A 24,934-nucleotide genomic window follows, 5' to 3' on the forward strand; every position below is an offset into this window, starting at 1 on the left:
TAACAACAGAAAAAATGAAGATAAAAATCATTTCTTTGATTTAATTAATGATGATCAATTTTGGCCATCAAACAATGATTCAACCAATGAAACAATGCCTAAAACCTAATCAAACACAATTATATCATGGCCTCTAAAAATTCAAATAACCAAAAAAAAAAAAAAAAAAATGTTGCAAAAAACAATTGTGAATGTCAAAGTCAATGTGTGTGTGTATTGTTCAACAGAATATAATTAGGTCAGATAATTTAACCAAAAGCGAAACATAAAAACATCACCATTATGCTTTATTCAAAATCATTTTTTATCAAAAAAAAAAGGAAAAAAGAATAGGAAGTAAAATCAATTGAAACATTCTTATGAAAAATAAATTTTTTAGAAAATGAAAATTTCTTTTCAACAACAGAAAAAAAATCGATTCAATTCAGTCGTTTTTTCTTTTTGATTCAATCCAATCAGCATGTCATCCTCACAACAACAAAAACAAAATCACTTGACACTGGCCTCCAATACAAAATTATTATTGTTATATCCATGGTTCTTTTCATTTCATTGTTCATGATCAAATCAAAATGGATTGTGAATTATCTTTGCTTTTTTTTTGTTCAACAAGGGCAACAACAACAACAACAACAACAAAAAGGAGAAGAAGAATTATTCGATGACTTATAATCAAACATGTCAAGTGGAGGTTTTTTCCTATTAATTTTCTTTTCCTTCCTATTTTGATGATGATGATGATGATTTTAAATCATATTATAATCTTTGACAAACAATGTTTACACATTGTTTTGTTTTTTGTTTTCTAAGTAAGTGTGTTTCATTTGGAACAACAATTTGTTCCAAATTTTTTTTTCTTATTTAACTATGCCGTTGGAGTCAACTGGTTGTTGTTTTGTTTTTTTTTTCATTTTTCATTTGATTGATGATGACATCTGTCATATCTGGTGGCTATAACATTATCAATCTATTTGAATTCCAATTTGAATTGATTTGAACAAATTTTTATTTATTTGTACTATATAATTTGAAGATTTTAAATAAAATTCTTCACCACATATGATGAAGTGTTATGCCATAATGATTGTTCATTGTTTTGTTTTTTGTTTTTCCTATATAATTGTTTGATTTAGAATGAGATTTGTTTTGTTGTTTTTTGTTAGAAAAAAAATGGCCATTGTCAATGCCATGACGTTGACGATTGATTTGATATATAAAACATTTTTTTTTTTCAGGATCAATCGATGGTCAATGTTATATAATGTTATATTCATGAACATACAATAAATATTGATATTTCTCATGAATGTTAAATTGAAATTGAAATTGAAAATGAAATCTTAAATCAATTCATCATTAAATGTTTTTCTATTTGTCATTTTTGATCTCAATTTTTTTTTTTTGGTTGATGTTGCTTTATTCAAAATGCTTCATTTATTTTTTTTTTAATTTTTGGAGTGGATAATGGTGCAATACAATATGAAAATGAATTTTTTTTCTGGCATATAAAATATTCATCGTATTTAGATTTGGATGGATAGATATATAGAAAACAAATTCCATTCCGATTTTTTTCTTGATAATATGGATGTTATTTTGCTGAAAATCATAATACATACAATCGTTCAATACAAACAAATTTTCCAATAATGACCATTTATAAATGTGAATAAACATTTCTTGTTTAGGTCTTTTGTGTGATTGGAACAAACGTCATCCGACAAATCATCAATGAATGATGATGATGATAATGATGATGATGATTATTGTGGCAACAATTGTGTGTCGTTCATACAATTATTATACTGTTTATATATAAAAGAAAAATAAGAAAGTTTGAATAATCGAAAGTGCAATGGACTGACAAATTTTTTTTCTGTTCAATGGATTTCTGTATAGTTCCAGGATTTTTTTTCTTCTTATTTTATTTTAAACACATTTTTCCTTTTGGACTTTTTTTTTGATGACAAAAGAAATTTTGTTGTTGTTCATCTTCTATTCAAAATTATGATCAAGTATTTGCTAACAGCATCCAACAACATTATTATCAATGGTCATTCAATGATTTGATCAATAACGATGATGATGATGATGATGATGAAAAGTGTAGGTTTTTTCCTTTTTTGTTGTTGATGTTTTTTTTCTGTTACGGAAACATGCTAATTGATGGATAAGTTTTTTTTTCCAAAAAAATTTTTTTTTCCAATCGAAGAAAAATATTCGAAACGAGATTTTGTTCATAATAAGTTTTGGTACGATTAGGGTAACAGATAAAAAAACAAACAATTCGAATTCGAATTCGAAATATTTGTAGTAGCAGTAATGAATGATAAAAAAACCGGTAGTAGTAGTAATGAAAAATGATACGCGAAACAAGGGTCCATAGAATTTGTATGGTTATCAATAATGCTACTCATTCCCATTCATTATATATGAGTGAGGAATGCTGAGTGATATACATTCGATTCTTCAATGATCCATACGATCCAACAAACAACTGTTAAACTGATTTCAACATCAGTAAATAACGATGACGATGACAATTTTTATTCCAGAGAATTCTATTCTGAAGACATATGTTTTTTCTTTGTTTCAGTTTAATGATTATTTTATTTGAAAAATTGTTTTCAAATAATCAATTTCCTATTGTTTAACAATGGAAAGAATTATTATTGAAATTCGTAATGAATGTTCACATAATATGTCCGCCGATTTGGCTAAATATTGTGATGTTATTCTAGGTTTGTTTCTTATTTCTTTTTTTGTAAATTGGTGTTGTTTTTCTATCAATGATTTCTATCCATATCAGATTCAATACAGGCTGATCTTGTTGAATCGAATGTTCAACAACAGGAAAAACATCTGCAATTGATATTACAATTGTTCAAAATATGTGTTGAAAATAATGTATCGAAATTGAATTTATTGAGCATCGATTTGCTAAAACTTTACATCCGGCAAACAAACGAATCAAATAATGATTCAATAAAAGGTTTGTAATGATTAATATTATTATTTGTATCTTTATTATTACATCCTTACATATTTTACATATTTTATCTAATAATGATAATAATATTTTATGTTTTAGAATATACGATAAACCAGATATTAAAATCATATTGTAATATATTTAATAAAAATGGTGCATTAATGTCGCTTGAATTGTTGGGTTTCATCATCGAAGTTTCGGCTACTTTCGTAAAACATTTAACTATTGTTCATGTGATAGACATTATTGAACTTTGTCATAAACAGATCAAAGAATATGTTCTTAAAGGTTCAATTGGTTCGGCTAATTCTAGTCAAAGAGCTTCATCAACATTACGAAATTTGTTCACAGTACATAGAAATTCTAATCAGGATAAAGTTTTTTCTGCAATCAATATGACAGCCGGACAAGTATGTCATTATTTTGTAAAAAATAAAATTGTCGAACATCGTCATCAATCAATATCGAGTGAAGAAAATAGCAAACCATCACAGGATTTTATTCATCTAATGCTATTTCTGATCAAAAAACTTGAAACGAAAGTTAGCTTTTTGAATGAAGTAGAACTATCGCGTCACAAAATAGATAAACATGGTGATAATGAACGCATCAAATCATCGGTTAATGAAACCAAAGTCGAAATATTTATCTTGATAAAAACATTCAATTGTTTCTATCTAAAATGTATACATTTCATTTTATTAACCATACCGGATGCATGGAAACATATGACAAACCGATTGATGGAAATCATATGGAAATATTTGGCACCCGTTCTTATTCATATATTGAATCCGACATCGACTATTGCAGTTTCGAATGTGAATCCCATTGATTCGTTAATGGGAAATCATCATGATGAAAAAAATCAGACAACATTTTTCGGTCGTGGATCTGAAAGATTGCATTTAACTTCACCGGTCAATCGAAAACATCATACATTGAATGGTTTGAACTATCAGGAACGTCAATACATATATAAAATATCAATAGAATTACTTCGTTTGTTCGGCCTGGAAAATTCAATGCGTCCCATATTGGAAGCTCTATTTTATAGAATATTTCTATTACCACCATTGAAACAAAGACTTGATTCATTAATCTATATGCAAGAAATATTCAAAAATCCATTGTTGGTTTTGGTTCTAATCAGTGATCCAATATGTTTGTTCGGGCCATCAGTTTCTAATTCACAACATTTAGATTTGTTTCAGATATTTATGGATGCAATCAAAGAGGCAAACCTTTGTGACGACTTGATTCTTAATCAATCGAGTTTAGTTTGTTTAGCATCATTATTAAGTACGTTGAAAAACATTGTCATTCTTGAAAACGGTTCATCTGATCGAAATATGGACAGCTTTAACAATGGTGATTCAAAAATTTTAAATTCTTCAATCACAAAAATGATCTGTTCATATGTTGAACGAAACAAAAAAACATTCGAATCAACCTTAAATAATGTTAATTTGACCAGTCGAAATCGTTTACGTTCGACTAGTCGTATGGCTAAATATAGTACTCCACAGCCATATGATCGTCCTATAAATTTCTCATCGATCAAAGATAGAATTTATGGATATGATATGATTACATCGCTTGAATCACGAATAAAATCGAAATCTTTCACATTGTCCAGTAACACTGTTCAGGAAAGAAAAAACATTCTAGTTGATTCAGAAAGTGGTGCAAAAGCGCAAAATAGTTCTAATTATGAAGATATTGATTTTCATGACAAACTTAAAGCATTGATTTCATCATCAACATTAACCTCATCATCATCATCATCTTCTCCACCATTACCATTGGGAAAAAAGAATGATGAGTCTTGTAATCAATCAAATAATCAACAACCGATTCCAACATTTCAAAGTTCAAGTTTGCATCTTTCATTCGAAAATCTTCATCGTCTTTCATCATTGAATTTAGATTTAGATGTTGATCATTTGAGATTCACAAACAGTGAGTCAAAATTAAATATGCTTTATTGTGGTGAATTATCATTCGTTAATGTTCATGATGATAAAAATGTTGGTGACGAAATAATTAGTTTGGAAAATAGTTCAGTATTCGATGAAATATCTTCAAGTGATTCCGATGTTCGCACTCACAACTATGATGATGATGATGAGGATGATGTAAATCTTGAATCCGACGATGCAAATGTTGAAACATTTGTTATGTCAAAAATGTTTCGCTATACCAAACGTTCAAACTTTCAATCATCAAATCTTTCTTTTTTTGAACGATCATTGGCACAGATTTTCGTTAGAAAATTGTCAAAAATTTTACCTGACTTAGCTAATTGTCGAAATTTATTCGCAGTTGATGAAGCTATTCAATCATTCGCATCATTATTTTGCAAAAATTTATATATTAATCTTAATATTTTGATGCGATCAAATTCTGTGAATAAATCTGCTTTGATTGATTTGGAAGAGGAAGAAATTGAAAAAATACAAAATTATAAGGATCTATTCAACAATCTATTTATCAATGCTGATGGTATTTATTTAACAACTTATCTTACATTGTTATTCAATTTAAAACTACAATATTCAAACTATTATGAACATGATATTAAAAATAATATACCAATCAGTGAAAAAGCATTTGTGGATGACATTTTTGATTATCATATTACCATTTATGTTTCACAAAATTTTCTGGCCGAAATCTATCAAAATGTTCTAGCTACAAATCTATTCGATTCAATTTACAATGAATATCGGTCAGATTTCAATAAATTGCCATTGGTCAAATTTCTTTTAGATATTGATATTCTTGATCGTAATAATCCAGATGCATTTAAATTATCCGATTATGTTCGGCTTGAACAAATGGCCACAAAAAATCATTATTATCAACAATATCAACCGAAAATTGATTCGAATGATCGACAAAATCGATGTAAACAACTAAATCTATTGATAAAAAGATTTTTTCATTGTTTTTGGGAGCCGATTATTCTTTGTTTACGACAAGCATTAAGCAAAAAATTTACTTTTCAAAACATGGTCCAATTAATCGATTCATATAATGTAACCTATTTAAGTTCTGTTTGTTTGATATTCGATTGTGAAAACAAACATTCTTTGGCCCAAACCAAAAATGTAAGTATCAAACAGCAACTGAAAACGCGTTCAAATAAATAGGCAACAATTTTTGTATCAATTTTATTTTATTTTTTAAATTTTCTTTACTTTGTTTGTTTACCAATCACAGACAAACGTCAGTATACAGATAATTTTGGTATTGTTTGATATTTGCGAAAAAGTTGGATACTATAATCAAATTGACAAAATTTATGGCCTTCTTTATCAATACATTACGAAATTTTGGCAACAAAATCCGAAATATAAAAATGAGCTTAAAAAATCTTTCTCATCTAACGATGTTGTTCAGCAAACATTTGGACATGCAAATTTTTCTTTTTCACAAATAATTGCATTGAAAACATTATTAACAAGTCCGATTCGTATTGGAAGCCATTGTCCACGAATATGGAAAAATGTTCTTGATCTATGTAAATTTGTCATCGATGTAGAAAATTATACATTTAGGTCGAGTCGAACAAGTTTACTTAGCCGCGCTAGAGTTTCAATCAATACTATTCTTAAATCAAATTCAATGTCATTTACTTCGGGTAATGCAAATTTTGATTCAAATCTTCATGCAGATCATTATCAAAATCTTTATGATCATACAGCATTCAATCAATTTCCCGGTATAAATGAAGCTGAATATTTGAATTTTGAACAACAATTCGATATTGTTCTGAATGAAATTAAAACACAAAAACAAGAACTTGAACCAGATTCTAAAGATATGGAACATATTATCGAATATCTATCATTATTGGTGTCGCAAATTTTCGAAACGATTCCATTAAAATGTAATTTATCACTATTGTATAGTTTTATCTGTGAACTATGTGATTATAGCAAAATGCAATTAATCAAACTAAATGATCAAATAAATTTGTTGAATGGATCTCAATCGCAACCGAGAATAACATTAATGATGAATACCGATCAATGGTCTAGTCAGGATGGTAAATCCTTAATGTTATTTCGTTTGGTCGAAGTAGTATTACGATTTGTTAGGAATGGTAGACCATTATTACATTTTATGAAAATATGGCCGACTGTTTCATCACATCTAGTACTAGCATCTACACATAAAGATACTAATATTTCTAAAAAGGCAATAGCTTCATTACACGATATAATTAATGCTTTTTTATCGTCGTATAGTGAATTAGATTTTTTTCACTTTAACGAATCATTATTTAAACCATATGAAAAATTATTACGATATGAAATGTGCAATTCCGAAACACAACAGGAACTTGTGCTATATTCTATTTGTGAATTTGTTGAAGGAGCATTGAAAGAGATAAGATCTGGTTGGAAATCCATATTTAAAGCTTTACGTGGATTACGACTTTCGATTGATGAAACAGCTACGAATACATTACAACAATCTAAATTTAATTGTAGTCATCATGTACAGATTTTAACCGATACATTCGAAGCATTTTTACGTACAGATAATATGCATGTTTTGGCATATGCTTCGGTTGATTTTATACCTTGTATATTTCATTTGATTCGCAATTTTTCTACCGATCTCATAGACAATTCCATAACAGAATATCGTAAGTTTTTCAAAATCGTTATTCTCATTATTAATAAAATTATTAATATTCAATGAATTTACAGAAAATGAAGTTTTCATCATATTTCTGAAATGTTTGCAAAAATTTTCGAAAATACTTCGATCCATCAATGAAGTCTCAGATGATTCGTTCATAAATTTTCATGTTCGAATCAAAAAGACACGTTTATTAGATTTGGAAAAAATTAGAGAATCATTATCATCAATAGATTCGGAGATAAATTTAGAATTTCTACAAGCTTCACGAAATCATTTTAAAGATTCACCCATCGAACGTTCAAGCTCACTTCTGCAAATTTGGTACTTGTTTTTGGATGAATATTCATCAACCATTTGTTTTAGTCATTTAGAATTTCGTCCAATGTTATTGGAAGTTTATTTCACATTAATACAAATAATCGCCGATATGGATGATACATTGGAATTTTCAGTCTATTGCTTCAATCATATTGATCTACCAATGATACAATGTTTGTTTAGAGAAACAATCAATAATAATAAAATTGACGAGCTTTATATTTTCCTGAAAAGTTGGTTACAAGTATTTAATAATCAAGCAATTAAATTTTTATTGGCCGAATATTCATTAAACGATCAACATAAGCAGAATAATTTACACGAATCACGCGACCTTATGTTTCAACAAACATTAATGGTATACATTGAATGTCTAAACGGAAATTATCATGATTTGATATCCATTCTTGCATTATCATTGATCAAGTATGTCACTTTAAACAAATTTAATAGAAAATTTTAAGCATTTTTTTCCAATTCATTGACAGACATCTTTTATTATCATTGAATCGGATATTTACAACAAAATTATGGAAAATACTAATCGATTCTTTTCGAATTGCACATCAATTAACCATTCATCCTTTAGTGTCGTTGGTAAATGCATTTCATAATCTACCTGTTGATATAAACAATGATCTTGAACAAATCAAAATCATCACGATCCGTAATCAAACATCTACTTCATCTTTGTCATATAATAACAATTACATACAGAAACGTGCTCGGCAAATATTTTTTATTGGTGACCAATATAAACAACAACAAATTGAGAATAATTCCCAAAATTATTCAAAAGATAATCAATTTATTTCGCACACAATTATAATTGAAACATCAAATGGTCTTCAACAAAGCATTTCATTCAATCTATTCATCATTCAAATCAATAATCATTTAACTTTATTGCAAATATTATCATCATTATTGACATTCAATGTAAAACCTCATTTTACTGAAATTGTGCCGTTTTTTTACGAAAATATTGATGAAATCTGTTATGACAATAATAATGGCGATAATTTATCTATCCCTTTATTAAATCTTCAATGGACACAATATAATGAACTATGTTTTCTGCTTAAACAATCATTTACGTAATTATTATTTGTTAAATGTTGGTGATTCTGCGTACTAATAATTTTGATTTTCGAATAGATATTCAATGAAATTTGATCAAAGATTTGGTCTAAAATCTCTTTTACGACATTTAGCCCATTCAAATCTTATTCCAAATCTATTTCAAGTTTCGTCATTAGTTTGGTCTACACAGTTTTCTGTGAATTTTTTCTTGTGTTCACATCCTAATTTCAGGAACGAAGAGAATCTTCTAGCTTTGGAAGAATTATTTACAGAAATTGGAACTATTTATGGTGAAAAGAATGAAATGAATCAGAAACAAGAATCGGCAAACAAATTAAATAATCGAAATTTAACATCATCACTGATTCAAACATATGATTATGATGAATCTGGTGAGTTATTTTATTTTAAAGGGTTTCAATGAATTTGATTATTAATTTCTATTTACAGGGTCGATTGATCAAAAAGTAACAAGATTAATGCCACAGGATCATGTTTCGCGCTTACTGAATGAATATAAAAAAAGTAAACAATCATTTAATCTATCACAACAGCCCGATCTTCTTAGTACAAAACAAGAATCACAATCAAATGAAATGAATGATGAACAATTGAAATTTCTTAAATCTGATTTGAACACTTTTATCCGAATTTGGAATGGCATACTGAGCAGATGTCTACAAAAACATATTGACTGTGATCTTCATTCTTATCGTTATATGTTAAGACAATATCAACAATTGATTCATACGATGATCCGGATGAATAGTTACGATAAGAATACTCAATTAGCCATTTTTTCTTGGATTGATAAATTGACCGACAAATTTCTGGCAATAGAACATACACCTGTTGATTAATTTTATTATTATTATTTTTTTTTAAACAAATCTTTTCTCACGTACAGTATTATTATGATCAAATTGAAAAATTAAAGAAAAAAAAATTTATTTCGATGAATTTGACCAGATGATTAAAATTATTATGATAATTTATATGAGTATGATGATGACGGTAGTCAAGGATGTTTATGATTTTCCATTTGTTGTCGACAATTGCTATTGATTAAACAATCATTAAATTTGTAATATTATTTATTTAAAATTACTCACTTTCGATTCAGAATCGATTCCTATGACATTTGTTGCATTATTATCATTACCAGTTTTTAATGAAGCATATGATACATGTTGTTTTTCGCCTATATTTACAGGTTTCTTAAAAACACGTGAAATCATAAACTTTATAGCTAACATTGCCACGACAATAATCAGAATCGCTAAGAAGAAAATCATATAAGGATCATCAACATCAATAGTATGACAAAAGTGATCAGCATTAAATAACTCAGTCATAACACTATAAGGTCCTTCACATGGCTAACAAAAACATATTTTTTTTTGATTAAAGTTTTATATGTCATTGATAAAGAAATACTTACAGCATCACCAAGTACCGAGCATGCCAGATATTGTTGACGATAGAATAATAATACATAAGTATTATCATATTGAATCTCATTATTAGGTGATGACATATCAACCGAATCTGGATCGATCATTGCTTTTGGAAATACTTGATCGATTTCTTTGTGTAATACTTCTATCCATTTATCCTTTACACATCGTATGGTTGTGAAATATTTACCTGAAACATGAATATTATTTAATTAACCATTTTACCCATAGAGAAATGATTTACGTACCTTGAAAAATGATGGTCATATTATTGAAATAAGTCATACCATTAATATTTTTAGTAAAATCCACAGATTTTGCCGCTTTTAATAAATCAAAATCAAGTAAATTTTGTGAACTGTAAACATAATTATTCTCGTGAACAGTGATCAATGGTCCATTATTATTGGGTAACTAATGTTAATGAGATCAAAGATGTTTGATATTGCACAAAAATATAATTAAAGATACAACTTACTGTTGAATAAATTAATAACTGATTAGTTGGAACACATCGACCATTTTCTACTTTCATTTCAATGTTGACAGCGGCATCAATACGAAATTGATTATTTTCAGCCAAATCAATTTCTGATCGATTTGAATCAATAATTTTTAATGTTTGAAGTATTGTCTCTAAAGATGGCCGCCAAATTGGAGCAATCAAATCAATAATAGGCCGTTTAGTTTGAAGTGTTGGCAGTTCTTTTCGATTAATATTCAACAACCAATAATCATTATCGATCACAATTAAACGTGAACCATTATTCAAAAATGTAATAGCATCTATTTCATTCACTTCAAATTCCATACATCTTGATGGATCATTTGATTCTTGATTGTCACTGAATGGATGAGCATCACATTTCATTATCTTCAATATTATTAATATCATCCATGAAATGGGTGATATTTTCGATTTAATACTCATTATGCAAGGTATTTATAAAACAAAATTGATTGTAAATAAAAAAAAGAATGACACAAATTGAATTATTATTGTGTGATGTTTTTCAATATTTTGGTTCAAAGAAAATATTTCATGTAAAAATAAAAATTCAAAGTCTGCCAAAAATTATGTTAAAAAGATAATGTTTTTGAGGATTGTATTGTCACATCAGACCATTTTTATCAAATAAATAACCATTCTAATAATAGTAAAAAAATACACAAAAAATAGACATTGAAAATTAAATAGCAGAATTACTTTGAAATAATATAAAAATCAGACGAAGGATAAAAGATTTTATTCAAAAAAAATGAAACAATTTTCTTAGCCGCGCCTTGCCGCTAAACAATTATTGAAAAATGAATATAATCGATTTTCGTGTTTTTAGCTTTTTAACTTGTTGAAAATACAGAAACCACTTACACACATAATACCACCACCACCACCACCATCAATAACCACAAGATCACCATGACAGGTTGATTTCTATCAATAATTGTAGGTAACAACATTAAAACAGACATACACATACATACATACACACACAAATACGTACATAGCATTGTAAAGTATTACAGGTAAATATCCATTACATATCTAAATAATCTATAAATAATATTTGACAAACAAACAAATATAAATGAATATAGAGAACCTAAAGAGAATCATCAACATCATATAATAATGATTATAACTATGGGTTTTCAATTCATTCTGATAGAATTATTCAATTAAAAGAAGAAAAAAAACTTTCAATAGCTTCATTTGGAAGCATGAAAAACTTGAATTCAAGGTCGATTAGTTATTGGACAACTTTTTTTTTATTCGTTTTTTTCTGTTTTTGCTTCGGCCATTTTTTTCGGATGAAAATATTGATGCTATGGATGAACAATTTTTACTATTATAAGCATTTGCAATGAACCGAACAAAAAAAAACACGGACACCAAAATGAACAAAAGAAAATCGAACGAGATCAAATTCCAAACCATCAAGGTCTTATGTTTTTTAGTGGTTATGTTGTGACCATTATTTATCGATATACAGTATGATTGTAGAAACTTTTCTTTTGGAAGTTCAAAGTTCAAGGTGATTGTCTATCTGATTAGGATTTTATTTTAAAAAAATTCCTATACATGTAATGTTATCTTAGTTTTTTTTTAAAGATTTTTGATTATTATTCCATATTGGAAAACTTTTTTTTTGATTATCAACAAACTTATCAATTAATTAACATGTATGAATCATGCATCGTTTGTGTTCTAGCTCAATGCATGAGTCATTGAAAAAATATTCAATACCTGTAAAATTAGTATATAAAGGCTGAAAATTAAACGTAAATTGTAAACGTTTTTTTTCATTTGCCAATAATTTCCAATAATTTTGATTTGATTTGTTCATTTAAAAAAAAGAAGAATAGTTGAATTAAGAAGCAAAAGATGGCACTATCAATTCTAACCTGAGTTATTTCCCATAGATTTTAGCCGTATTTTGTTTTGGGATATATATCCATGACCAGCTTTTTTTTTACAATCGTAATGAAAATCGTTAGATACAATAACAAATGAATGTGTCGCTATACGTTGCGAGATGTGTGTGTGTGTGTCTATGTTTACAAATTACTCAGTAAACTTTTAAACATTTGATAATAACAAATAATCAAATAATTGGGAAATAACAAATAATCCGGTCTATTAAAATATCATTATCTTAAAGCATTTGATATTTATGGAAAACTTCTTGACATTGTTTTATCATTAATGAACAGATTTTCATTATTTTTGTTTGATTTATGAAATTTTATACGTTTTGATAAGATTTTTTGAATTTTTGCATCTACTACGCATTTGATTTGATTGGATTGTATTAAATGACAATTTCATTTTTACATATTGCTTCCGTCAGAAAAAAACAATACACAAAATGACGACAACACTTTCGGATGAAGAATTTCGTCGATTAAATGTTAGGTTTTATTCGTTCTTATTAATGTCATTAATTTTTTTTGTTTTATTAAAAATTTAGGAACAATTATGTGAATTAAAAAATCAAAATTATCAATGTGATGTAAGTCTACGAAAATCGTTACAAGAGAATCAAACATTACGAGCAGAAATTGATCAACTTCGAAGACAATCGACCACAACAACGACAATATCATCAACAAATGAATCGACTGAAAAATTGAAAAAATTGAATCCATTTACATTTGCCAAAAATGTTGCCGCTAAAGTTGATCAACGTTTACATCAATTTTCATTATCATCAACAAATGATATTCATCATGATGATAATCAATCAAATCAATCTTTTAATGCAAAAATGATTGAACAAAATTATCAGATAAAAATAAATGAATTGGAAAATAAAATTCAGCAATTAGAATTGAAAAATTCTGAACTCTCAAATTTCGATACAAATTCGAGTAAATGTGCATCAATAATCAAAGAATGTATAGAACGTTATGTACAAAAATCGCTTCAACGTCAATCACATACTGATATTTCGACAACAGATTCATTCTGGATTGAATCAGATTACCAAACACTTGTTAATGGACAATTCGAACAGAAACTAATTGATTCAATTACAAATTTAGATGATTTTAAGCTTATAATTGAAAAATTTATTCAATATTTTGAACAAAAAGAGGCCATATTCGAAAATATTTTTGATAAAATTAATAAAAAACAACAAGAATCAACTAATGTGATACAATCAAATGATGACTGTAATGAGCTAAATGATAATCAGCTAAAAGAATGTATTGAAAAATATGAAAAGTTAATAGAAGAACGTGATTCGAATATTGAAAAATTGAATCAACAATGTCAAATGTTGGAAAAACAATCATCTGAAGTCAAAATGATTAATAATGATTTTGAAAAACAAATAAAAACGCTTGAAAATCGTATTGTTGAATGTGAAGAGGATAAAAAAATTAATGAGAAAAGAAGCCTTAAATATCTTAAAGAATTGAGAAAATTGGTTAATAGTGAAAAAAATCGTGCAGATAAATTGCAAAATATTTTGAATCAAGAAACAATCAACACGAATGCTGGTCAAAACAATAATAAAATAACGACAACAAATGAATGGGCCATTAATAATAGTGGTACGGCTAATAGCGATCGTTGTAGCAGTACCGGATCATGGACTTACATGAATGATCAATCATCATCATCATCGGCAATTGTTCCTAGTAAAATTGATCCAGAATTTTCTGATCTTGAAATTTGTGATATAAACAATAAAAATATGGATGATATTCAACAAAATCAATCTACTAAACAACAATCATTATCAACGTCAAAAAATCGAAAATCATCAAACGGGATGTCCAAAGAACGATATTTAGAATCGGAGAATAATAAATTATTAGAAGCAATTGTTACCTTACATCAAGAAAAATGGTCATTAGAAGAGCGTGTTAATATTTTGGAACATGAACTTCAACAATGTCTTCAGAATTTAACCAATGGTGATAATGGTGGTAATACTAATGAAATACCCATACAGCAACAAAAATCATCACCAACTTCATCGATTAATTCAATATTAAAAATGATCAACTATATAAGGGATAAAAGTTCGGATACACAGAATTCTAGACAACAGATCAATGATGCACATCGAAAATTACAACGTATGGTTGAAGAAATTTTAACTAAAAATATGCATCTGCAAGCTAATCTAGAGGATATGAGTCGTGAATTAGAATTTACCAAAGATCGTCTTCGTCGCTATGAAGAACCAACAACATCATCAAAATCATGAAAATAAGAACAATAATTTAAAGAATTATTTGCCTTTTGTCGACATATGTATTGCATTTTATATATTTTTATTATTACACATTATTATTCAAATAATATTAATGTTATTTCATATCCAACATTTTATAATTCAAAATAATATAATTTTGCCATTTAATATATGTGTTTTTGTTAAAATTTTAAACAAATATTTCGCTTTAAATATTTTGATTATCCATTTCATTATAAATCTGATATTATTTAGTGCAATTCTAAATGGACCGCTTGACCGAATGCATTTTGAAGAAAATAAAAATATTGAAAATGATAATTTAAGATAGAAAATTGAAAAAGAGAAAATAAAATGAAAATTTGTCCAGCGATCAATTTGGAACAAATATTATTTGATGTATTTTTCTGTATATAACGATCAACCAGATGTTGGATAACGTGTACGAAGATTTGCACCGTAACTAAAACCACCAGGACCACGTGGATTGAATGGCGGCATCATCGGAGGTGGGGGTACCATACCACCCATTCCTGGATTCGATTGTGGTGGACCCATTTGTGGTGGTTGCATCTGTTTGGATGGATCAACACCCATCTGCGGTGGTGGTTGATTTCCAGGAGGTGATTGCAATTGTGGCATTGGTGGATGACCACCATGCATGCCCATAGGTGTCGATGAGGGTGGCATTTTGTTAGACGCATCATTTGACATAGGTGGTGGCTGATTGAATGGACCACTAGGTGGTCCATGATGACCGGGTGTCATAGTTGGTCCTGGTCGCATCATGTGATGTGGCTGCGAAGTTGGCGGCGGTGGCCCACCATAAGACATGAAAGATGGTGGAGGTCCACTAGGAGGTTGAGAAGAACCTGATGAAGTAAACGACGGTGGACCAGACATTTGTGATGGACCAGACATTTGTGGTGGACCAGACATTTGTGGTGGACCAGACATTTGTTGTGGACCAGACATTTGTGGTGGACCAGACATTGGTGGTGGACCAGCATAAGATGTGGGAATCGATCCAGGCATCATCGGCTGTCGATGATAAGGCGAGTTTGAATCAGGATTGTATGATGATCCAGTAGATGAAGTTGGAGGAGGTGGAACTTGACCTTGCTGTCTAGATGTCTCAAAATAAGGTTGTGGATTATTACTAGTTGAAAACTCAGACGATTGGGATTGATTCTGAAAAGGGGGTTGTTGTTGTTGATATTGATTAGTCACAGGCGGACGAACAGGAGGAGCTGGATAAGCTTGTTGCAAAACAGGTTGCTGGGCAACTTTATGCGATTAGAAACGATAAAAAAATATTAATTTGAAACAAAATATCAAGTTATTCAAATGGATGCATACTTGGCGAGAATCCTTGCTTGTTAGAAATATCCGATTGTTCATTGCTTGTAGCATTTTTTGCTCCTGTTGATGATTGCTGTTGTTGTTGATGCTGCTGTTGCGAAGTCGGTTCAGATTTTGTACTAGCACCAGAAGCATCAGGAGTGTTCAATGGATCCAATTCCTTTGGGGGTTGACCATAGATTTTTGGTTGTTCCTGTTGTGGCTTTTCATGTCGATCAGTTTGTGTATGAACTTCATTAGTGTCCAATGAAGCGGAATCATTCAAATCATTGTTAGATTTTTTATCTCCACTCAAATGCATCTTTTCCAACAATTGATTGCATCGATTACGGATTTCAATCAACTCATGACAAATCTCTTTGAAGTTATTCGCTGATGAACGACCAGTACCAGGTGTTAACATTTCATTAACGAACACTTTTAATTTCAATATACGGCTGTATTGGATGGCAAATGAAAGATCATTATCATCAATAATCGAGATAAGATCATTGTCATCATCACGATATTTTAGATGAATTTCATCGGTCGGTTGAAGCTTGAACAAACGTTGCATCATCAAGATTAGTTCATCATAGGTAATCTCATCGCCAATGATCGGTATACGCCGGATATCATCCCCATATTGAGCTTTTATGATAATTTTGCCATTTAGATCTAATTGGGAAAAATCAGTGTCATTGACAGCTGTGAATGACGACGTTGAATTACTTGATGCCATTTTTGCGTTATAACGATGATGTTTTTAGTCTGTGATTTTGTTTTGTTTTTCGCAATTTTAATCGGTCAATCCTTTTATCGATTACGAGCTAATAACAGGAGCCCAGCTGGAATGGCTTAATCCAAATCTACTAAACAATAAATTTTTATAAATTAAAAATGAATTTTAAAAAAATTGATAAAAATTTGCCGGCCGGCATTTTACCTGATTAATTGAAAACAAACGAAGTTTCGTGGAAAATACCTACAATCGATCAATTCAATTCAACCAATTAATTCTTCCAGATACTAATTATCTTTGTGTCCAGGTAGATTTCAATTTCCCTTTTCTTACATCAAAAAACAAAAATCGAAATTAATAAATAATGGAATAGAAATTCGTAGAAACAAAACGTATATAAACACACAACAGGCATAAAATGATACGGTGATGAGTCGACGTGTCTTTTTCGATCATATTTCAACAATGAAACAATATTTTTTTTTTTTTTTTTAGTACAGCCATCTAATGGTTATATCGAGAAACAGTTTTTATTTAAAAAAAAAGTTTTTTCAGTATCAGAGAAATTTTTCAGAAAAAAAAAGATTTTTTTTCGGTCATCAAGATTCAAAATTTTATTCATTTTATATCATTTTTATAATCATTGATTGATTAATCAATTACAAAAAAAAAGATCTATACATGGCACACAATTATCGACACAACAAACAAACAAAAATACCTAATTTTGAAACAAGACAAAATAAAAAGAAAAAAAATTGCACTAAGTGATGGAACAAAGAAAAAAAATGATAATTTTTATGAGTATTTTGAGATTTAAAAAAATATGAATAAAATGCTAAAAAAATGTTTGTTTAAATAATTTGACATTCGACAATGTTGATGATAGGTTATTGTTGGCTGATGTTGTTGTTGTTGCAATCGTTGGCATTGTTCTTGAATCCGTAGCTGCAACTGCCGATGTTGTTGTTGTTGACGATGAATTTTCATTGATTAAATGATCAACAATATGATGATTTGATCCACGAATCGTATTGGGTGTAGTTAATCCGAATGGAAATGAACCGATTATTGGAAATAATGGACTAGAAGAAGCAGCAGCAGCGGCTGCGGCTGCAGCTGCAGCAACAGCCGCTAAATTCGATGCCAAAAATTTTTGATGAGGATGATGATGATGATGATTATGAAGATTTGTTTGCTGTGTATTAGTTTGAAATGATAGACCATTGAATTGATGATGATGATGTAAAAGATTTGTAGATGTCGATGCAGGAGGCATTAAATGAGATGGTGATGATGATGATGATGAAGAAACCGGAAGAACTGGTGGATGAGCATAACCGGTCGGATGATTAATTAATGAAGCTGCGGCAGATAAAAATGGTGTTGCCGAAAATTTTACCTGTTGTTGTTGCTGATGATGATGAGAAGAAGGAGGAGGAGGTGGTGGGGGAAGATTATTATTATTACCATGCGTTTGTTGTTGTTGTTGATGATGTTGAAAAATTTGCTGAGCAGCTGTTGTATAGAATGATTGTAAAGCATTCATTTCTTCTAAACTTGCTTTGATTGGTTTGGATGTTCGTAAATGTTCATAATTAGTCATAATTAATTTATTATCCTCTATGGTCGTATCAAAATTCGTATGAACATCTTGTCGTTTAAATCGATTCGTTATTTTTATTGATGATTCTTGTTTATTAATATTATTATTATTAAAATTTTTATGTCGATTTCGATAAGTTGTTGAATTTTTAATCATCATTTTTGGTGATATAATTTTTCCTGTAGTTTTTTCTTTCGATAATGTTTTTTCATCAATAGATTTTTCATTTCTTTTTGATTCATTTGTTTTAATTGATGAATGTATTTCATTCGAATCAATTTTATCTTCATGTAATTTTCGGATATGTTTTTTGAGATCAAAATTACGACAAAATCCTTTACCACATGTTTGACATTGAAATGGTTTTTTCTCATTATGTGTATGCTATATTTTTTTAGGTTAATTAAACAAAAACAATTGCAAAAAAGTAGAAAATTTTAAATGATTGTTTCCACACAAAAAAAATCACTAATAATCATCATTCAACTTACCAAATGAAATGTTAGATTATATATTTGATGAAATGCTTTACCACAAATGTCACATTTGAATGCTTTTTCATTATTATGTGTTAGTTTATGATTTTTATAGTTACCCTTTTGATGAAAACCTTTGCCACAGAATTCACATTTATATGGTTTATAACCGGCATGTATACGTACATGTGTATTTAATGTTGAGCTACGATTAAATGCTTTTCCACAATATTGACATTTATGTGGCTTTTCAGCCGTATGAATTATTTTATGTCGACATAATGTACTTGCTTGACGAAATCCTTTTCCACAAACTTTACAAACAAATGGTCGTGCACCGGTATGCACCGGCATATGTCTTGTTAGATTATAATGAGCATTAAAAACTTTACCACATTCCGTACAGGTGAATGTTTTGGCACTATTTGTTGATAATGATGATACTGTTGTTGTTGTTGACGATGTTGTTGTTGTTGTTGCTTTTGTTGTTGATGTTGCTATTATTGATGAAGATGATGATGAAGACGATGATGATAATGATGATGATGATGATAATGTGGAATTTGTTTGATATAATTGTTGTGAATGATTAAGATTAATTCGATTTTTTTCCAATGTTGATGATTTTTGATTTTTTGATTGATGATAATGATTATGATGATGATGATGATGATGATTAACTATTTGTTCAATGGAAAATCTACCTTTTGATTCATTTTTATCTACATTTCGACGATTGAATAAATGAATCGATGATGATGATGATGATTTATTGGACGATGGTGATTGTTCTGTCATTGTTATATCATTTGTTCTGCGATCATTATTACTTATATTTGAATACATTCGATACATCATTAATAAATCATTATTTGTTTCATTATTTGATCGATTATTTTCATTTTTTAATTTTGATTCAATTTTCGTTTCTGTTATTGTTCTATTCATATTTTTATTATTGATTAAATTCTCAATAGAAAATGTCAATCTATTCGAATGATGATTGCAATTTTTATTTTTATTATCCATATCGATAGTAGTTGTTCCGACAACATCAACATCGTCATCATCTTCATCATCATCATTATGATTATCGTTGCCATCGTCATCATGATCATATTTATCATTAAGATTATCACATGCTATGATTGATTCACATTCCTGTTGAAAATTTTCATCATCATCCTCTTCATTTTCATCAATATTTTCACATTCATCATATTCATCATCTTCTTCTTCCTCTTCAACAACGACAACATCTTCATCTTCTTCTTCTTCATCATCATCATCTTCTTGTTCACTACAATCAATAAAATCATCATGTATCAATGATGTTGATGAAATATTATCATCAACACTATTATTATCATCTTGATCATAATCATTATCCGGTAATTGATTGACCGACATTTTCAACTTTATTTGTTTTTGTTGCTAAAAAAAATTGAATCAAAAAAAAAAATTACCATTATCATAATAAACCGACAACAAATGTAACAAATTAATATAATTATATCATTTTATTTTCAAGTACTTAACCACTTTTAAATCAATTTAACTAATTTATTTCAATACCTTTTTTTTCCAAAATTTCATATACACCCACACACACACACACACACACACTTTTAGTATTAATAAAAAAAATAACTGTTATCGATCTCTCTCTCTCTCTCTCTCAATAAACATATTTAATGATCTTCAAATATTTCAAGTACAGTTACATGTTTGAAAGATTTTTGTTCTGTTGTTGTTGTTGTTGAAGAGAGTAATTTGTTTATTCATTTATTCACTCAAATATATATTATTCATTTGTTGAAGGACTTATCCATATCGTCACACTTTAGTACAATGGTCATTGTCATCATTTTTATTCGTTTGAAAAAAAGGGAGAGAGAGAGAGAAAAAACTGGGTCCTGGTATTTCGATTTCGATACATGATACATAAATCTAATTCATAATTCATAATAATAATCATGTTTGTATACATTCATTACTGTCCAAACAAACATGATTCAAAAAATGGAAAAAAAACCAACAAACTAAAAAATACCGACCATCCCAAACTACCCTTCAGAGAAATAAACCGACAAATATAGTGTGTGTGTGTGTGTGTGTAGAAATGACACAATGGAAACAAAAATTATTCAATTCAATTTTGCTCTGAAAAAAATTTCAGTATTTTTTTTTCTTTCATTGATTTTCATTTGTCATCACTATGTGATTCTACGAATGAATCAAAAAAAAAAAAAAATGAATCAAGCTCCAGGTTGTTTGTGTGTACGATTTATGATAAACTAATATATTATGCTATAACGCTTATGGGAGAGGTTTAGCATTCTTTGATTCGATTTTTTTGTTTTGTTTTGTTTTGCTCTATATTATTATTGTCATAAAGTTTTTTTGGACCTTTGTTGTTGTTGCTTTTGTCTGGATTTGGTTTTGGTTTTGTTTGACAATGTTTGTCATTCGTTCATTTGTTTGTTTGTTTGTTTGTTTATTTGTTGTTAGTTATGACATTATTTGTATTTTTGTATTTCTGATTATTATAATTTTTTCCATCTCTTCAATATATAAATAATTTATTCATTTTTTTTCAATTTATTATTTACATTTTTTACGGATTTTTTATATTTTCTTCGGTTTATTCTTTTTTTTTTTGATGTTCAAACATGATGAGATGTCATTTATTGAAATTTTTTTTGTAAATGAATGGATTGAATGATGATGATATTTCGATAATGAATCTATCAATCAATCAATAAGATTTCTTTCTTTCTTTTTTTGAAATTTTCATTTTTCAATTGACAAAAATAATTTGTTTATTGATTGTACCTTTTTTTTCTCTCTCTATTTTTTAATATCGACCCATAACTAATAGAATGCGAAAAAAATCAAATCAAATCAATAAATTTTTCTTCAAACTAACTTGTTTTTCTGTCCATTTTTTTTCAAAAGAAATTGAATGTATGCTTGCCTGCCTTGTTATACTTTTATTTGGTTTTAGTTTTTTTTTCTTCTATTGGTTGTTATAATCTATTCTTATCCATTGCATTTAATAGCAAAAAAAAGCGGACAATGTTGGATTTTGTTTGGACCATTGCTTCAATTATGTTATTAGTATTTTGTTATTGTTGTTGTCGTTGTCCTTTCTTGTTTCAGGTTCGCTCTCTTTCTCTCTCCCTTTTAAGCCCAGTTGTGATCGTTTCGGTTTTTTTTGTTGTTGTTGTTGTAATGTCTCTTGTATATATGTTTTGTATACATGTTGAGTTCATGTAAATCTTCATTGTTTCATTGAATATTTTTATTAGTAAACATTAGGATTTATGAAATGAGTGTTGTAGGACAACCAAAATAAAAAAAAAGAAATTTTTCTCATTTTCAATAATTCGGTTCAAATAAAAAAAAAGAGAAATGGTCCATTTCTATGTAAATGTATGGTATGTACAGTTTGAATGGATCAACTTTTTTTTTTAAATATATAAATTTTTCTTTCCATTACATTTCATTCAATTCATCTCGATTTTTTATTTTCTCCTCTGTTGATCAAAAATTTAAATAATAACCGCAACAACACCCAAAAGAAACAACAACAACAACAACAACAACAACAAAAAAGAAAATGACGATAGAAACGGTCTACCGACGACTAGATTATTACCATTGTTATTAGACATTATTATTATTATCATTGTTGTTGTTGTTGTTGTTGTTATTTAGTATTTTTATGTTGTCAACATCTTGTCAACAACATTAAAAAGTTTATCGGATTTTTTTTCCTCCCCTCTTAACAATTGATTCAAAATAAAATTTGCTTGGTTCCGTTCGTTCAATTTCATATAAATTACGATTAAAGTTTGTTTGTTAGTTGGTTATTTTGGTTGGATATAAATAATAATAATAATAATAATAATAAAAACAAACCACAAGTGCTATGTAAAACACACCTAAAGCCGATTATCATAGTAGTAGTCCATTAGTCGATATTTAGCCTGGATGTATCAAATGTTTTTTATTTTCATCTAGGTTAAACTATTCAGCTATTTTTTTCTACTTTTATTCAGCGGTTCAAGCCGATAATGATGAATGAACAACAACAACAAAAAAAAATCTCAGAAAATTTAAAAAAAAAAATCTCAGATCCGATTGCAAATGTATATATTTCAATTGTCACCATCACCACCATCATCATCTTAATCCGATTGTTAATATGATCGTTTAGTTTTGTTTTGTTATTTGTGTTATTGAATTGCTAGATAACATATTGTAAATCAAAGAAACGAACATTAAAAAAAACCATGTGAATAAATGAATGAATTATATAGATATGGATAATCATTTTGGATAAATTCATTTTTTTCCATTGTACTTTTCATTTTAATGATTGAAATGTCTTGTATATCATTATCATCATCACACCCACTAATACAGAAAAATGATATCTTAATTAATGATATTTTATTAATAAGCTATATTCATAATATGTGCTTCTTGATTACACACAAAACAAAACAATTGTTGTGATTGATATCATCTTTCATTTGAATGCGTGAATTATAAGTGTATATATGACACATATAGAACAGTTATCAAACGATTTGTATTTTGATCATTTCAATTTTTCAATGAACAAAATAGAGAATGTAAGAAAGAGAAAGTTGTCGCCAGCAAATGAAATGAATAGATATTATCTTTTTTTTTTTTTGTAACCAAAGACGACCGACAAAACATTGGTTGTTGTTGTTTAAAAGAATAGAAAAAACAATTTAATCTTGATCGAAAGATCTTTTTTTTCCATCATCATCATCATGATCGTTGACTTGAAATGTACAATCAATCAATGGATGAATGAATGAATGTTTGATTGATTTGATCAGGGAAATAAATCTAAAACTATTTTTATGATTATTACGGAAATCATTTTTGAAAAGATCAGATTTCAAGATATATTTTTTGTTGTTGTTGTTACAATGAAAATAAAGTCATTTCGGCTAGTGTGGTCGGTTTAAAAATAAAAGGTTCAATATTGAATTTCTTTTTTTTCTTTTTCTTACTTTCTCGAATTTCTCTTATCTCATATTTTGTTTTTGTAGTTGTTGTTGATCATTTTTTTTTGTTTGTTTGTTTGTCTTCAAACAATCAAATTTTTGTATTGAATTTCGATCAAACGATTGATCAAATCGAGAATACTGATCAATTTCGATCGATAACAAATTAACAAAACATTATTAAATAATGAATCAATGATTATATTAGTCAATTGAAATTTTTAGAAAAAAAGATTGAAAGTTTTATTAGTTTTTTACTTACTTTTTGTTGTTGTAGATGAGATTAAATCAAAGTGATAAAATATTTTGAATTATCAATGGATATATGATGACAATTGATGATCGATGATGATAATTCAATTAATCGATAATCGATTAATTGATTAATTTTACAAAGAGAAAATCACGTTCACAATAACAACAACAACAAAACGTGAAAACTTTTAAATCACTTTTATTTAAAAAGATAAAGTTTTTTGTTTATTCGATTTATGATGACA

General features: G+C 28.4%; 5 protein-coding genes across 8 annotated transcripts; 2 read left to right on the plus strand and 3 right to left on the minus strand.

Moving 5' to 3' along the window:
• The first annotated feature begins 2,602 nt into the window (after positions 1 to 2,602).
• LOC113789651 (brefeldin A-inhibited guanine nucleotide-exchange protein 3) lies at positions 2,603 to 9,942 on the plus strand. Its single transcript, XM_075819896.1, has 8 exons — positions 2,603 to 2,741; positions 2,810 to 2,992; positions 3,092 to 6,105; positions 6,218 to 7,652; positions 7,717 to 8,395; positions 8,458 to 9,066; positions 9,128 to 9,444; positions 9,503 to 9,942. The coding sequence occupies exons 1-8, from the start codon at positions 2,657 to 2,659 to the stop codon at positions 9,910 to 9,912; spliced, it is 6,732 nt and encodes a 2,243-aa protein (XP_075676011.1). The 5' UTR covers positions 2,603 to 2,656; the 3' UTR covers positions 9,913 to 9,942.
• A 41-nt stretch (positions 9,943 to 9,983) lies between these two features.
• Positions 9,984 to 11,928, minus strand: LOC113789650 (uncharacterized). Its single transcript, XM_027339219.2, has 6 exons — positions 11,882 to 11,928; positions 10,988 to 11,657; positions 10,758 to 10,923; positions 10,494 to 10,699; positions 10,165 to 10,431; positions 9,984 to 10,110 (listed from the first exon to the last, which is right to left on the minus strand). The coding sequence occupies exons 2-6, from the start codon at positions 11,438 to 11,440 to the stop codon at positions 10,081 to 10,083; spliced, it is 1,122 nt and encodes a 373-aa protein (XP_027195020.2). The 5' UTR covers positions 11,441 to 11,657; positions 11,882 to 11,928; the 3' UTR covers positions 9,984 to 10,080.
• A 915-nt stretch (positions 11,929 to 12,843) lies between these two features.
• LOC113789647 (uncharacterized) lies at positions 12,844 to 15,434 on the plus strand. The gene is made up of 2 exons (XM_027339214.2): positions 12,844 to 13,421; positions 13,482 to 15,434. The coding sequence occupies exons 1-2, from the start codon at positions 13,380 to 13,382 to the stop codon at positions 15,231 to 15,233; spliced, it is 1,794 nt and encodes a 597-aa protein (XP_027195015.2). The 5' UTR covers positions 12,844 to 13,379; the 3' UTR covers positions 15,234 to 15,434.
• Positions 15,435 to 15,521: 87 nt separating this feature from the next.
• Positions 15,522 to 17,734, minus strand: LOC113789648 (uncharacterized). Of its 4 annotated transcripts, XM_075820129.1 has the most exons (4): positions 17,509 to 17,734; positions 17,295 to 17,431; positions 16,581 to 17,240; positions 15,522 to 16,507 (listed from the first exon to the last, which is right to left on the minus strand). In XM_075820129.1, exons 2-4 carry the CDS (start codon positions 17,302 to 17,304, stop codon positions 15,642 to 15,644), a joined length of 1,536 nt encoding a protein of 511 aa, XP_075676244.1. In that variant the 5' UTR covers positions 17,305 to 17,431; positions 17,509 to 17,734; the 3' UTR covers positions 15,522 to 15,641. The 4 variants fall into 4 exon arrangements, with proteins under 4 accessions (XP_075676244.1, XP_027195018.2, XP_027195016.2 ...); XM_027339217.2 differs by having other exon boundaries at positions 16,581 to 17,434; positions 17,552 to 17,734; XM_027339215.2 differs by having other exon boundaries at positions 16,581 to 17,434.
• Positions 17,735 to 17,908: 174 nt separating this feature from the next.
• Positions 17,909 to 24,911, minus strand: LOC113789593 (uncharacterized). Its single transcript, XM_075820128.1, has 3 exons — positions 24,697 to 24,911; positions 19,402 to 20,820; positions 17,909 to 19,294 (listed from the first exon to the last, which is right to left on the minus strand). Exons 2-3 carry the CDS (start codon positions 20,794 to 20,796, stop codon positions 18,143 to 18,145), a joined length of 2,547 nt encoding a protein of 848 aa, XP_075676243.1. The 5' UTR covers positions 20,797 to 20,820; positions 24,697 to 24,911; the 3' UTR covers positions 17,909 to 18,142.
• Between the last annotated feature and the right edge of the window lie 23 nt (positions 24,912 to 24,934).

The sequence above is a fragment of the Dermatophagoides pteronyssinus genome, unplaced genomic scaffold (assembly GCF_027571235.1).
Source record: "Dermatophagoides pteronyssinus isolate colony J.1.1.1.1 unplaced genomic scaffold, Derpt_VIB-CSIC_2022.12 sq0005, whole genome shotgun sequence".
In the NCBI taxonomy this organism is placed as follows: Eukaryota; Metazoa; Arthropoda; class Arachnida; order Sarcoptiformes; family Pyroglyphidae; genus Dermatophagoides; species Dermatophagoides pteronyssinus.

Coding starts and splice junctions, on each gene's coding strand:
- LOC113789651 (XM_075819896.1), top strand. CDS start 2,657: ATGGAAAGAATTATTATTGAAATTCGTAATGAATGTTCACATAATATG. Junction 7,653..7,716: donor CAATTCCATAACAGAATATC/GTAAGTTTTTCA, acceptor ATGAATTTACAG/AAAATGAAGTTTTCATCATA. Junction 9,067..9,127: donor CTGCTTAAACAATCATTTAC/GTAATTATTATT, acceptor ATTTTCGAATAG/ATATTCAATGAAATTTGATC.
- LOC113789650 (XM_027339219.2), bottom strand. CDS start 11,440: ATGAGTATTAAATCGAAAATATCACCCATTTCATGGATGATATTAATA. Junction 10,924..10,987: donor AGTTATTAATTTATTCAACA/GTAAGTTGTATC, acceptor CATTAACATTAG/TTACCCAATAATAATGGACC. Junction 10,432..10,493: donor GCTCGGTACTTGGTGATGCT/GTAAGTATTTCT, acceptor TGTTTTTGTTAG/CCATGTGAAGGACCTTATAG.
- LOC113789647 (XM_027339214.2), top strand. CDS start 13,380: ATGACGACAACACTTTCGGATGAAGAATTTCGTCGATTAAAT. Junction 13,422..13,481: donor AAGAATTTCGTCGATTAAAT/GTTAGGTTTTAT, acceptor TTAAAAATTTAG/GAACAATTATGTGAATTAAA.
- LOC113789648 (XM_027339217.2), bottom strand. CDS start 17,304: ATGGCATCAAGTAATTCAACGTCGTCATTCACAGCTGTCAATGACACT. Junction 16,508..16,580: donor CAAGCAAGGATTCTCGCCAA/GTATGCATCCAT, acceptor AATCGCATAAAG/TTGCCCAGCAACCTGTTTTG.
- LOC113789593 (XM_075820128.1), bottom strand. CDS start 20,796: ATGTCGGTCAATCAATTACCGGATAATGATTATGATCAAGATGATAAT. Junction 19,295..19,401: donor ATAATCTAACATTTCATTTG/GTAAGTTGAATG, acceptor AAAAAAATATAG/CATACACATAATGAGAAAAA.